The sequence below is a fragment of the Ochotona princeps genome, chromosome 30 (assembly GCF_030435755.1).
Source record: "Ochotona princeps isolate mOchPri1 chromosome 30, mOchPri1.hap1, whole genome shotgun sequence".
Taxonomy (NCBI): domain Eukaryota; kingdom Metazoa; phylum Chordata; class Mammalia; order Lagomorpha; family Ochotonidae; genus Ochotona; species Ochotona princeps.
In genome coordinates this window covers 4419381-4433777 of record NC_080861.1, presented here as the reverse complement: position 1 = coordinate 4433777, position 14397 = coordinate 4419381, and the positions used below count along the sequence as shown (strand labels likewise).

General features: G+C 57.0%; 1 protein-coding gene across 2 annotated transcripts in view; it reads right to left on the bottom strand.

The window, feature by feature from the left end:
* RAB6B (RAB6B, member RAS oncogene family) overlaps positions 1 to 13336 on the bottom strand; it is a 39583-nt gene extending 26247 nt beyond the window's left edge. Inside the window, exon 1 of one of the 2 annotated variants that reach the window (XM_004588323.2) lies at positions 12820 to 13336. In XM_004588323.2, coding sequence (XP_004588380.1) covers positions 12820 to 12889 — 70 coding nt within the window. In that variant the 5' untranslated portion in view covers positions 12890 to 13336. Of the gene's footprint in view, positions 1 to 12190; positions 12357 to 12819 lie in introns of those variants that run through there. The other variant, XM_058657239.1, reaches the window with a different exon arrangement.
* Between the last annotated feature and the right edge of the window lie 1061 nt (positions 13337 to 14397).

The following is a 14397-nucleotide window of genomic DNA, read 5'->3' as shown; positions in this document are numbered from 1 at the left end:
TTAGTGGCTTAAAACTGAACTTTTTAGAATGGCTGAGCAGCAGAAAGTTCCCCCCAAGTCTGGCACATATAAACGGCACAGCCCTTAAAAGGGCCAATCTGTATGTTTCCATAATCAATTGAATGAAACTCACAGGTAAAAATTAAGGCTGTGGAGACCATGACCACCTGCCAAGTCAGTGCCCATGGTGTGGGCTCAGGCCTCTGTCCTCGACAAGCAAACTAATACATGAAAAGCTATGGTCCAAGACTCAGCTGGTGGAGCAGCAGGAACCAAATATATCTTTTCTTCTGAAACAACCAAAAGATAGTCACGATACATCAAACGAGGATTTTCAAGACACTGCACATCCGGCAGTGATGGCCTCCGAGAGACATGAGACCAACGAGGTGAACCCGGCAGACAACTGCCTGGAGGGACCTTAGGGCCACCACATGGGGTGGGGAGAGGACCCAGAGGGAACCCAGATGGAACCCAGTGGGCTTGTTGTAGTGAAGAGACACAGCTGAGAGTCCCAAGGAAGCCAAGCAGCCATATTTCACAAGACAGGACTCCGGCGAGCTGCTAAGAGGCCCTGTTATGTCTCCGGCTGAGCACGGAGCAGCAACTGAGTGAGGAACCACTGAGACTGGGGAAGGAGCTTCTGCATGGGTGAGAAGCATCCGTGCTTGGCATGCAAGCCTGGACTCTGTGCGTGGTGCTGCCAGCCAGTGCGGGAAGCCTCAGCCTTCACTAGGTACTCACAGGAGGATTCAGAAGGGCCGGGCCTTGGAGTGACAGCACTGCTGTGGTCCCAGATAACCAATCCTGAGATTACTCATAGGGGCACAAAGAAATCACCCAATACACAACACAGCAAGATTCACCATGCCTGACATCCAACAAAAAATGAGGTGTGCAGAGGAGCAAGGTAAGAATAAGACTCGCAAGAAGAGAGACTCAGTGTACAGAAACCACCTCAAAACTGACACAGATGTTAGAATTACAGATAAATACATGAAGAATTAGTTATCAACATAACTGCTTCCCATTTGTTCACAAAGCAAGACAGAATGAGAAATCAAATTTCCAGAGGGTGACAATTACAATGTCAGAGATCACTGGACAGATTAAACAAAGCAGAAGAAAAGACCGATGGGCTTGAAGAAATGGTGATGAAATCTAAAATCATACATGGGTCAGGTGGCCTAGTTAAGCCACCACTTGAAACACTCCCATCCTGTATCACTGTGCGTGCGTTCAAGTCCCAGCTCTGCTGTCAGTTCCAGTAAACCTTGGCAGCAAATGCTGGCTCAAGTAACTGGGTCCCCACCACCAATGTGGAAGGGGAAGATGGAGTTCTGGGTTCCTGGCTTCAGCTTGGCCCAGTTCTGGTTGTATGGCAATCTGGCGAGCAACCTAGCAGACGGAGTGCACTCTTTCTCTTAAATAAATATATTTTAAAATAAAATTCAATGATTGCAACACTAGAGAGTCTAATGCATGCTTAATCTGAGTGTTCAAAAGAGGTGAAGGAAGCAGTGGTAGGGGGAAAAATGAAGAAATAAGGACTGAATATACTCCAAATGCATTGAAAGTGCTAACCCTATAGATCCAAAGAACCCAAAACCCGCAGGTAAAATCACACTTCAGGGTCAGTGCCAAGGAGGAAAGCTTCAAAGTAGCTGGAGAGGGCCCAGCACAAAGGCTCAATGGTTAAATCCTCACCTTATAAGTACCAGGATCCTATACATGCACCGGTTCATGTCCCAACTGCTCCACTTTCCATCAAGCTCCCTGTTTGTGGCTTAGAAAAGCAGAAGAGCACGGCGCAAAACCTGGGACTCTGCACCCATAGGAGACCCAGATGAAGCTCCTGACTCCTGGCTTTGGATTAGCTCAGCTCTGGCCATTGCAGCAACTTGCAGAGTGAACCAGTGGACAGATCTTTCCCCCAATCTCTCCTCCTCTGTAAATCTGACTTCCCAATAAAAATAAATAAATCTTTTTTTAAAAATGTCGCTCAAGAGGAGAGGGGAATTACATCAGAGAGATAAGGAGGACAGCAGAGTTTCTCAGAAGCAATACAACCAAAGGCCACGGAGAAACACCTGTGAAAATACTGAAAGTAAACAGACCTGCAGACCAGCATTCCATATCCAGAGTCAACATCTTTCCAGAATAAAAGTGAAACATGGACTTTTTCAAACACCAAAGCTGACAGAATCCATCACCAACAGATGCAAAGGGCCAGAAATGTTAAAGTCCTTCAGGTAGAAGCACATAACATGCGATGAAACTGATGGAGATGAGAAATGGCCCGACACGGGCAAGGCTGCAAGCTTTTCATTTATTAAAAAAACCTTCAAAGATAATTTCCTGTTTCAATAACACCCCAAAGGCCTCAGCAAATTAGATCACACAACACATACAGAGAAAAATACTTTTTGTAAAATTTATTTTCTGAAAGGTAGAGCAATATATATAAAGAGGGAGGGACAGAGACACATTTCATCCATTAATTCACTCCAGTGTTGTCCAGGCTGAACAGGACTCCTCTGGGTCTCCAGGCAGAGGGCAGGGGCTGCCTTCCCAGGCACACTGAGAGTGAGCTAGGTCAGGAGCAGAGAGCAGCAGGGATTTGAACTGGTGCTCCAGTATGGACTGCTGGTGTTGCAGGCAGCAGCTTAACCCACGGCACCACAATACCAACCCTGAAGAAAAATCTTTGCAATCTCTTAAAAAGGAAGCAGTAACTCTAAATATATATATATATATTTAATTTACTTGAGAGACACACCAAAAGCACTCCCACCTGCTGGTTTGCTCCTGAAGTGACTACAGTGACCAGGATTGGGCTGGAGTCGGGGCCAGGAGTTGGGAACACACTCCAGGTATTATCTCATGTGAGTGGCAGAAACTTCACACCTGGAGCCATCCCCACTGCCTCCAGGCATGTTGATTTGCAGGGAGCTAGAATCAGCTGTCAGAGCCAGGAACTGAACCTGGGGACTCCCTTATAGGCCAGCCAGCCACCCTAACTAGCAGCTGAATGGCTAGGCCAAAAGCTCACCACTTAGGATAAACTATTAGCAACAATATTAACAGAGAACTCTACATGTAGCAAAGCTTCAGAAACAAGAGCAGTAAGTGCTGAGACAATCCACTGCTCACAGCACCCAGGCAGGAAAGGACGCCCTCTGGGCAGCAGGAGTACATGCAGATTCACAGCCACATCCCGCAGTCAGCCCATGCGCCTCAAAGCCTGACAGACCGGGGCTGCCTGAGCGATGCTGCGTCAGCTCCTCCTAGGCACCGCGGGAACAGAGATGCTTGTCTAACAGAAGTCATATGAATTATATGGCAGCAGCAGGAGGCTAAAACGCATGGAATCCAGGTGAAGGGCCCATGGAAAAGTCTTTGCACTATTCTTGCAACTCTACTACAAGTCTAAAAGTCTGCCAAAACAAGCCAGTTAAAGGGACAAACGAATCACAATGATCATTTTAATCCTGTCTCTCAGACCCTCCGAAACATTCAGGAGAGGGTTTGTTCTGCTTCATTAGACATTCTGGTCAACACAAAAATTTCCTGAGGAACAGGAATGGAACTGGACTTGGCATTCACTTAGATTTCCCAGGGAACTGGGGCTTAGCTGAGCATTGGGAAGCAGCTGGGAGCCCTTTTCACTGGCCACAAATGAGACAAGACTAAGCAGACAAGCTCAGAAGACAGAGCCTGTGTGTGCCGTGCGTGAACACACACACACGCACACACACAGCATGCCCAGGCATGTTCAGCTAAGCAGCCACAGAGGACCTGGTATGCATGTGTATGTGGGGGGATTCTTTGGGACTTTTGATATCGTAGCTGTGAGGACTGAGAGTCCAGGACATCGTCTTCTCCCAGGAGCTGACCATGTGGCCCACATGCCTGCCTGGGTCTCCTTCCACCCACAGTCTGAGTCCTTGCTGTCTGATCCATCACCTTAAATGCTCCTGGCAGCATTTAAAGGTTCAGGGTCTCTCGTCACTCCAGAACCCCAGCATAGTGCCCGTGGCACCAGGTCTGAGGGCGACTCACCTTCCAACCTGCCAGCCTGTCCAGGGAGCACACACAGGCAGGCACCTACTGGCATGCACGGCCTCCTTGAACAGCCAGATCAGGGCTGGGTTCACCTGGCTGGATTCACCTGGCTGGGTCCCCCCAGGTGAACAGCTGCCTGTGTGCCATGAGGTTGTGGCTGTACACTACACGACGAGGAGCTCACCCCCAGCTGGTCTCATGACAGCGTTGGCACCAGTGCAATTCGGAGCTTTATTGAATTGACAAGGAGTCTGGACCCAACCTGCCAGCATGGGGTTTGGCAAAAGCAATGGACATGCCCATCCCTTTGTCCCATGCCCATCCTAAGTGCCCATGACATAGAGGTAAAAAAAAAAAATTTCAGTAACAGAAAAAAAATGATGGGACAGTGAGATGGGAGGGACGGAGTCGACAAGTATGGCAGGTGAATGGCCCCCAGCCCCAACTACGGGGGTGCAGCTGTGGCCTGGCCATGAGACCCAGCTTGCCCAGGCATCTGGCAGGAGGCCTCCAAGCTGCAGAATGGTGCAGGCCGAGCAGCTGCCCAGAGGCCCACACCTCCCTGGGCAGGATGGTGTCAGTGCCCTAAGGTTACCCAGGAGGCTCTGTGTTCTCCACTGAGGTAAGGAGCTGTCCCCAGCACCCTCTGTGGGGCCTAGCACCCCATCGTGTTCTCACATGCAGCCCCACACAGCCCGCTCCCTGAAGTTCGCCTTGCTCTTCTGCCCAGGACAGCCACTGCACCTGCCAAAGCAGCAAGTGAGAGGTCTACACAGAGCGTGGACTCCAAGCCTCTCTTCTCTCCCCTGTCAACAGAAGGAGCCTTTCTCTGTCCCTCTCCCCTACTCCCTCCAGACAGATTCAACATTACCTGCCCAAGTCACACTTGGGAACAGCGACAGCCTTTGCCATGCAAAGACTGTTGTCTCTGGGGTAGAATATGCCCCCTCGATCTCACAGCATGCACAGGGACTGCCACACAGACAAGGGGGACTGGTTGCGCAGACCAGAAGCGAGAACCTAGTGCTCAAGCTTACGGGGCAGGCCAGGGGCCAGGCAAGGGAGTAAGGGAAACTGGCCAGGTCTGGATCTGCCATCATACCTGGAAATCTGGACACCAAGGTCAAGAGATGGTGGCAGGCCAGCTGTTGCTCTGCTGCAAACTCAAATTCTCCCATCCTCTGATTCTTCCAATTGCCCCCCTCGCATCTAACCAAAGGCACTGCAAGCCGTGGCCCAGGTTAGAGCGTGCTGTGGAGGCTGCAAGGTGCGTGGCCCACACACCCGCGTCAGAGGAGGGCAGGTGTCAGACACGGGATTGGGCGAGCTCGCCTCTTCTGCCTCCACCATGCAGCAGAGGGAGCTGAGGCCCTTCCCCCACAACCCTTCATCATTCCTGAGCCTCTCCAACTGAGGAAGAAAAGGCAAACGCACGTCCCCCTGCAGAACGAGCCTGGGGACCCAGGACGCTCGCTGCTGCTGTGGCTGTTCCCTCTCCAGGTTCTGGCCTCTAGAAGCTCCCCCTGACCCAGCTCAGTCACCTGGATCTGCCTCCAATCCAGTCGTATCTCGCCTCCTTCCCAGCCTCCCACATCCTAGAGTGCCGTCTTGCTAAGTTCAAGTCCTCCTCCCCTGCCCAAGAGTCCCTCCCCACTGCCTGCAGGGAAGGCTCCAACAGCAGCAACACATGGAAGACGACCCCGCAGCCCCTAAACTGCATCTGATGTCCAACTGTCAAGTCCCCAGTCCTTGGCTGTCTTGGGACGGCTTAGCCTTCAGCCCTGGGTACCGGCCTTTGTCCACTGAGAAACTTCTGCCCATAGTCCATGAGCAGCCTGGGATGCTTTCCCGCAGGCCCCAAGCAGCCCAGCCTCTGCTTCGTGTTTGAGCGCAGCCCTTTTGACTTAGCCCTGCTCTGAACCCCTCAGCCTCCTAAAGAAGTTATCAGAATCCACTCAAGCCACGCCCCTGCAGGCCCTCTCCCAGGTACTCCTGGTTCAGGTGCCAACAACACTGAAGATGAGGGGCTCTTTCTTGGGGTGCGGGTCCCCTTTTCTGCCTCTGAGCCCAGCAGTAAGCACTTCTGTGCAAAGCCCATCACCTCTCACCACATTTTCTTCTTAAGATTCACTTATTGCAAAGGCAGACCTACAGAGAGACAAGGAGAGTGAGCAAGATCTTCCACCTGCTGGTCCACTCCCTGAACGGCCAGGCCAAAGCCAGGAACCTGGAACGCCAACCATGTACATCTCCCATGTGGGTGCAGCCCGAGCAATTAGTCCATCTTTGGCTACATACTCAGGAGCACTAGCAGAGAGTTAGAGCAGACGCAGAGCAGCCAGGACTCAGACAGGCCCTCTGCCTTGGTATTTCGGCATGGTCAGTTTGTGGTTTACTCTGCTGTGTCAGGCCAGCCCCCAGCTATACTTTGATCTACAAGATGGGACATGCAGTTATACCTGTGGGAAATGGAGGCCAGGCAGAAATGAAAGGTCATGTTCAAAACCCAGCACTCCTGCTTTGTCCCTGGGCCTGCACAAGGAGCAGGGAGGCTGGGATCATGGAGAAAAGTCACCTGTCAGTCACTGGAGCTGAGATGAGGGCTATGCGCCCCAGAGTTCGGTTCCTGGGAGTCCTGAGCTAGTGAGGAAGGCCCAGTATTGTAGTGAGGAGAGAGGACTCAGAGGGTGGTCCCACTGCACCTGCAACGCTTGGTAGGGGGATGTGTGCTGGGTGGCTTGGCAGGGGTGGGGAAGCCCTGCCCTGTTGGTACAGTGATAGGGTCCAAGTGAGAGCTGGGCCTCTAAGCCCTGCGAGTGTGGTGGAAATACAGCACAGCCTTGGGACCTTGGTCCTTGCCCACTCTGCCTATCACCCATCCTGCAGACGGAAGTGTCCCAGACTAGAGGCATCTGGGAGCTGTCACCCACTCTGCTGTCCTCATCACAGATTCCCCTCTCTACAGAAAACAACAATTTCCTGAGGTAGGAGGTATGGGTCAGCTGCTGCCTGTTGCCTGGCAACCTCGGAAGGGAGAAGCCAGAGTGCACTCAGGAGCACAGGTGGAAGGTGGAGCCCTGGGCACAGGTGGGCCAGGAATACCTCCTGGGAGAAAAGGCAGCAGGCTGGAAAGGAACCCGCACATTGGGCCTAGCAGTTCTGGGAGAGCTGGCTGATTCCACATCCTCCTCCCTACAGTCCCCCCTCTGGCCAGCAGCGGCCAGGCCTGCAGGCTGGAAGCGCTATCAGCCTGGCCTGAGCTGGGAGTGGTCACTCAAACACAGAACCAGAGATAGGACTCCTTTGGCCCGGGTGATCGGGCACTCCAGTTGCCTTACGGGATCACAGTGAGAAAAAAGCCAGAGTTGAACTGGTGTTCCTGCAACACAGGGTCAGCCAGGGACACACCCAGGATGGGGTCGGGGTTTCCAGGCTGGGCAGCAGCCTCTGTGGGCTGACCCTCTCTCCCCTCCGTCGTAACTTGGCCACCTCTGCCCCACAGCAGCAAGCTAAGGACTCATTAGGGAGGGGCTCTGCTGCCCTTCAAGTCATCCCAAATAAACAGCTCAGTCTGTGTAAGACCAGATGACATGTTGGGCACTGCCAACCCACGGGGCACCCACGCGGACCCTACTCCCTCAAGGTCCTAACCCCTGCTCAAGGCTCCACACAGCTTGTCCCTGAGCCTTGGACAGCCCAGCCCTGTCCCTTCCTCCTTCCCACGCTGGCCAGACCCTCCCCTGTGGGGTTCCCTGCGTGTCTTGGTGACCCGGGCCGTAAGTGAGCCCTGGGACAGGGAGGGCTCCCTCAGGACCTTGTGCTTCCAGGGTGGGTGTTCAGGGTGTGTTGTCTGGGGTTAACCGAGGAAGGAAGAAAGGAAGGAAGGGAGGGAGGGAGGGAAGCCCTGCACATGGTGTGAAGCACCCACTTGGCCCCAGCGGCTGGCACGGGAGGCCGGGGACAGGGAGAGGGGACAGGGCCAGCACTGCCCTCAGAACCATCCCTGGCCAGTCAGCAAGGTGAGGCTGATGAGGGTACTTATGCTGATTTTAGGGATTGGGGAGGTATGCTGTTATATTCTGACTTGCTGCAGTAATAATTTGAGGAGGGTGATGATGGCAGCTATCACGTGACGTCCAGCACGTGGACCACCACTGCCGCAGGGCTTCTCTTTCCTGCTGCTAATTTCTCTTGTTTCCATCACTGGAGTTGTGGGTTCCAAGCATGGGCTTTACTGACTTGGTCTCTGTCTGACTCACTCCCACGGCCCCCATGACATACATGGTCTGGGCTTGTGCCCAGGATGCCCTCTTCCCATGCCAGCCACACAGGAAGGAAAGGAAGGTGGGAAGAGAGAAAGTCAGAGAGGAGGCCCGAGGCAGCTCTGGGGTCTACTTAGATCTCCAACAGAGGCCTGGCATCTCCAGCCGCTCACTTCTGGGGTGGCCTGGTTATTCCCCTGTGTGTCCTCAGAGATGGGGTGTCCTGGGAGAACTTGTGGTTCTCCGAGATGAACGGTTTCTGGGGCATGACCCAGGCTGAACGCACCAGTCTGGAAGTGCAGGTGGCAGGTGGCAGGACCACGGAATTCTGTTTCCAGGTGGTCTCCACCCACTTCCCTGTTCACCTTGCAAACCTCAGAGCAGTGGACAGCTCCCCATTTCCTAATCAAGGTCCTTAAGCAGCACCCACCTACCCTCCCACAGAGTGGCCTGAGAGGGCAAGCGACCACTCAGGCAGCCCTCCAACCTGCCTGCACTCACCAGGAAGGTGACCAGAATTCAGCGAGGGGGAGTGTGGGAGGGGGAACACCGGAAAGTCTGTAGTTAACGGTGATGAGAGAAGAGAGCACACAGGGCAGCCTATGATTGTTTTCTTAAAAGGCTCAGGAGAAAGAAAAAGAAGAATGAAAGCTATGACCAGGGTGGATGGCCAGGGCGGAGGTGGGACACGGAGGGCCTGGGGTGGGTGGGGAGGGGCTGCGGGCGCATCACTGCCAGCTCAGGGTCAGGCTGGGCCAGGACCCTATGAGGCCCCTGAACACCCCATTATCCCTCGACTGGCAGATGGAAAAGGGGGGATGACCTTGACTTAGCATAACAAAACGGGGCATCTGAAAGTCCCCTTGGCCTGCTGCCCCCACCTCACACACTTTCTGCACAGCCGAGCGGATGAACAGAGCTGTCCCGTGAGGTGGGCTCCTTGTCAGATGGATTCCCCGCACTGCAGCCTCAGCGGAAGGCATAGCACCTGTGGTTTACGGGAACATCTCATCTGCTGAAGCCCAAGGGGGACCTCTGGTACCAGTCCCCTAAGGCAGGTCAGATGTCCCTGCATTGGCTGTAGCTGTCCTTCCCCCACTGTGGCACCCAGTCCCCAGTGGGATCCTATCTGCAGGTGTCTGGGTCCCAGGAGGGTGGGGACATACTCACAGATGATGAGAGGAGAAGGAGAGAGGGGGGAACAGGTGTAGTGAGTGAACAAATGACCCAACCAGCAACAGGCAGCTGGCTGCAGGGTCCCAGCATCACACAATGCCAGGGGTCACTCACACATGCTCAGTGTGGACAGTAACTGCAGCATGAGGGCCAGCAGCAAGACAGAGGTGGCTGGCAAAGGGAGAGTGCTGGTCTCAGCTGGGCAAGCCATCAGTCACCTGGTCCTGATCGGGCCAGTGGGAGCTCTTGGAAAAGGCAAGACACAGCCCTGGCCCTCCTTTCCCTCTGCCCACGAGAGATGTGCCGGAAAGTCTGTTAGGAACCAGGGGTAAGCCCTGTCTCCTGCAGGCCTGCGCTCCTTCTTCAGATACTTGTTCCGATGGACTTTCTCCCAACACCATCGTGGTTGGAGCACTCACAGCTCCCCTGGAGTGAGAAAGCACCTCACCCCGCCTGCCTGGCTCCCCTCCACAACCCCGCGCAGTACCAGGCCTTATTTCCTAGGCCAGCGACCTGCAGTCACTCTGGGGCTGCTGGGAAGAGGGGGGGTCTCCCTCACAGAGCCACTCCCTTCCGGCCTTCCTTTCAAGCCGATTCCCAGTGTCCCTGAGTCCTGCTGCCCTCTGCGGTGGTGACAGGGCCCACCTTCCACAGCACTGCCTTCAGATTCCAGCTGCCCTCACTCCTTGGCCACTGCTATGCCAGGCTCAGCAAACAAGAGAAGGCTATTTCCACCCAGTCCCTTCCCTGACCACTCCCCTCCCCCACAAGCCCAAGTTGCTCTAGAAGGTTCCACAGAAGTCAGCTGGTTCAAGTTCTTCATGTTCAAAGGTGAGCAGCATCAGACTCACACGGGAGGAGCATGCTGGAGTGGGGTGAGGGCTGGATGTGGGGAGACCTCAGCAGACACGCATACTCAGAGCTGTTGCCGGATACTGGGCTTCCCAGCAAATCTGGCTCAGGGATGTCCCCTATTAAACTGAGGGCTCCCAGGGCCCTGTGCATCTGTGGGTAAACAACCTATCCATGTCAACCAGGCAAAAGGAAGCTGTTGAGCACTGCAGGGCTCCCTGCTAGAAGGGCCAGGGAGACCAGGAGCCCAGCTCACCGGTGGCAGTGCCTCTCCAATGACCACAATCCAAAGGCCCACCAATTAGCCCAGCATTCCTACAGTTTCACTCAACCCAGCCAGCAGCTGGACCAGAGAGCCACAGCGCTCACCCAGTCTCGGGAGGCTCCCCAATTCTTGCTGTCTCCAGTTCAAGGTCATCTCATTTCCCAATGTCATGCCAGTGAAAAACAGTGGTGGGCCACCAGGAACCCAGGGCTCCCGACCCAAAGGGAAGAACCACTCATGATGAGACTCAGAGCAAGCCCTCACCCTTTTCTGGGAGCTCCAACCTCCCAGGTGAACCTGCAGGGGCAGAGGTGGGCTCGTGGCGTGGCCATCAGCTCCCTTGTCTGTGATTCCAGCACCAAAGGGGCTTTGCAGGGCTCCGTGGAGCTTCCACCAATAGGGGTTCCAAGAGAACCCAGGCCAGGGACAATTTCTTCACCAAACACCAGGTTCATTGCTGCAACAGGGCTCAGGCTGGGTAGCCACAAACATTTCCTGGGAACCCAGGAGGGCCCAGACACTTCCAGAGGCATCGGAGACTCCCAAGGGGGCCAGAGAACCGTCTCCAAGCGACCATTCTGCAGACACAAACGGAGCCTCAGGGAGGCAGTCCTCACGGTTGGCTAGGGCAGCATGGAGGCTGGGATTTCTGCCGCCAGGATGCAGGATGCCTGCAGAGTCACAGCCCAGGCCTGGAAGGGAGACACACGGCCAGCGGAGCCTCCCTAGACCCAGCGCAAGGCTGGGGACCTAGGATTTATCAGACACAGACCTTCAGAGGCCAGGACAGAGTATCGGCTGGCTGGCTGGCTGGCTGGCTGGCTGGCTGGGTTGAACTGGGTCCAAATACCCATCCACTCTCCTCTCTTCCCCTCCCCATCCTGTCTTCCCTACCAGGGCCTTCTGACACCTGCCTGTGAATGCTCCATCCCAGGCAATGCCCACCGCAGACAGGAGGCAGCCATGTGACCTCCACAACCCACAAGCACACACACATAACAGGGCAGCTGCACCGTGCCTAGTCCACTGCATCCTCCCACGACTGCCTGTATCCACGGCCTGGTACTGACTCCCAGCCAGCCAGGCGCACAGGCCCCGGCTGCAGAGCTGGAGCTACTTCTTCCACACCGAGCTGGTCTCCCTACACTCTGAGGGCTACTCCTTCCTACAGGTGTCACCAGGTCCCTGCTCTTCCATCTGTGCCTCCCACCCTGGGACCAACCTGAGTCTCAGAAACGCTTTCCCGCAAAGCTGTCCGTCTTCCCTTCCTCCAGCTTCAGCTGGCTGCCACGGTGACCTCCCCTCCCCCAGGAAGGGCGGTGAGCTGGGGGTGGGAGTGTGGGAGGATCTCTCTCTCTCTCTCTCTCTCCCTCTCTTTCTCTCTCCCTCTCTCTCTCTGGGACGCAGGCAGGGCGTGTCGCCCGGGCCTTTCTCTGCAGTTATCACCCGGCCTTCGGAGCCCCTAGGCAGTTAATAGACACTGGTCAAGGGCGGTGGGTCTAGAACCGTCTGCCCAAAGGGATAAGTCAGTGAAGGTGGGCGTCTGTCCATCCCGCTTCCGCCCCTTGACCTGCATTGCTCTTTCAAGAAGAGGCAGGTGTCGGTCCTTGCTCCAGTGGCCGTCTGCTCCGGGGACGGACGTGCCGTTTGGCACGGTTCCAGACAGGGTCCACAGGGAACGGCTCCGGCGCCGCCGCGGGTCTAAGGGAGTTGCCACATCCCCACCCTTGCTTCCATCTCCCAAGAGGGGCGCTCGCTCGCCACCCGAACCCCCGCCCCCACCCCCGTCGGCAGCGAGCCACCTGCGCCGTCGCCCGCAGCCGATGCCGCAGTGCGAGGCGCGAGCTCAGCGAGCGAGCCCGGCGCCTTCACGCCTTTGCCGGCGCCGCCACCTGAGCCGCCGCCCTCTGGCTTCCCCGCCGCGTCGCGCCGCACCTGCACCTGCACCACCTCCCCCACCCCACCACCCGCATCCCACCCTCGCCGCCACCCTCGAGCCCCAGCGCCTCCCCCGGGTCCCTATCCTTGGCCCCTCCCAGGCCGGCCCCGCCCGAGCCGGCCCCGACCTCCACATCCCCATCCCTCCATCCTCCTGGGCGTGGAAGAAGAAGGGGCCTTTTCCAGCCGGGCCCGGGGCGCTCCACGGGGCGGGTGAAAGCGCGGCGGAGGTCTCCCCGCGGCGCAGCGCCGGCTACTTACCGCTCTGCTCCCCCAGGAACACCAACTTGAATTTTCTCAGTGGGTTTCCAAAATCGCCCCCTGCGGACATGATGCTGGCAGCCGGGGCCGGGAGAAGGAGGAGTGAAGAAGAAGGAGGAGGAGGAGGAGGAGGAGGAGGAGGAGGAGGCCGCGAAGGAACAGGGAGGGGAGAGGAGGGCGAGGGGAGGCGGCGGCCGGCGGTGCGGGAGCCGGAGGGGGAAGGGCTGGCTGCGCGTCCTGACTCCCCAGCTGCGTCCCGGCCCCGGCCTGCGGCTGCGTGTCCGGCAGCAGCGGAGAGGGAGGACGTGAGGGCGGAGGCGCAGGAGGCGGAGGCTGAGGAGGAGGAGGTGGAGGAGGCGGGCTGGGGCTGGGCTGCCGCGGGCGGCGCCGGCTGCGGTGCAGGGGCCCGGCGGGGACGACCGAGGCGCGGGCGGCGAGGGGCGCAGGGTCGGCGCGCGGGGCGGAGGAGCGCTCTCCCGAGCCGCGCCACCGGCCCCCTCCCGCCTCCCTCCTGCGCCGGCGCCTGCGCTCTGCGCGCTCCCCAGCCTCTGATGTCATGCGGGGCCCGCGGCGCTGCGGGGCTTGGTGGGGTGGGGGTCGTCCGTTCGGCCACCCACCCACCCACCGGGGCGGAGGAGCCCGGCTGCGGCCGGCCGCGGGGATGCGACCGTGTGTAGCAGTGCCGCTGCGTCAGCCTCTCGCACTCCACCACTCTTTTGGTCCCCGAGAAAGGACGGGGAATTGTCGGGGGGCATTTGTTTCTGGTCTTTCAAACCCAGGAGCCAGTCCCTTCCGCCGCCTCACGAGACAGCCGTGCCCAGCGCGAACGTCGCAGGGGGCTGCAAGGAACCGGGGTGGTGATGGTGGTGCTGAAAACACCAGGCGCAACCCGAGGGGTCTTCCAGCCCCGCGCCCCTATCTGGACTGCCTCTGCCGGGTCCGCAGGTGTCCGCACAGCCCGGCCGGAGGGATCCGAGGCGTGCCAGTGTAGGGCGCGCCCCACCTCACACCAGCTGTTTCTATTGGCATTTTACTACCGACCTGCCCAGGTCCGGGAGAGAAGGGCAAGGGACGCCCCAAATGCCAGCGCGGCTGCACCTTTTGACCCTGGAATTTCCCAATGCCATTCCTCGCCCTGATGAGTGTGTGTGTGTGTGTGTGTGTGGGTGTGTGTGGGTGGTGAGCTCCCAGAGGACTGAGGGTGACAGCACGTTAGCCTCTGTGCTCACCTTGGGCACCGAAGCGCACACCGTAAGGCCGAGACAGACCCTGTTTTTTGTGGCCTTGCGGCCCCTGGAGATTTTGCAGAGCTGCCTCCTCCTGCCCTCCAGCCCTGGCTTTCCCCGTGTGTGGCAGGCTGTTCAGTAAATATGGACTTGAAACTGTAGCGCGCCCTGCGGGTGGTGTGCCTGCCTCACACCGCAGAGAGGTGGGAGACAACGCTCACTTCCCAATTTCCCCACAGACACTTCTTTTAACCCCTTCCCCCTTTACATTTGTATTTTATTTATTTCAAAGAGAGGAAGCTGGCATCCACGGGTTCGCTCCCCGAATGCCTGCAAATGAAAGGGCTGCCAA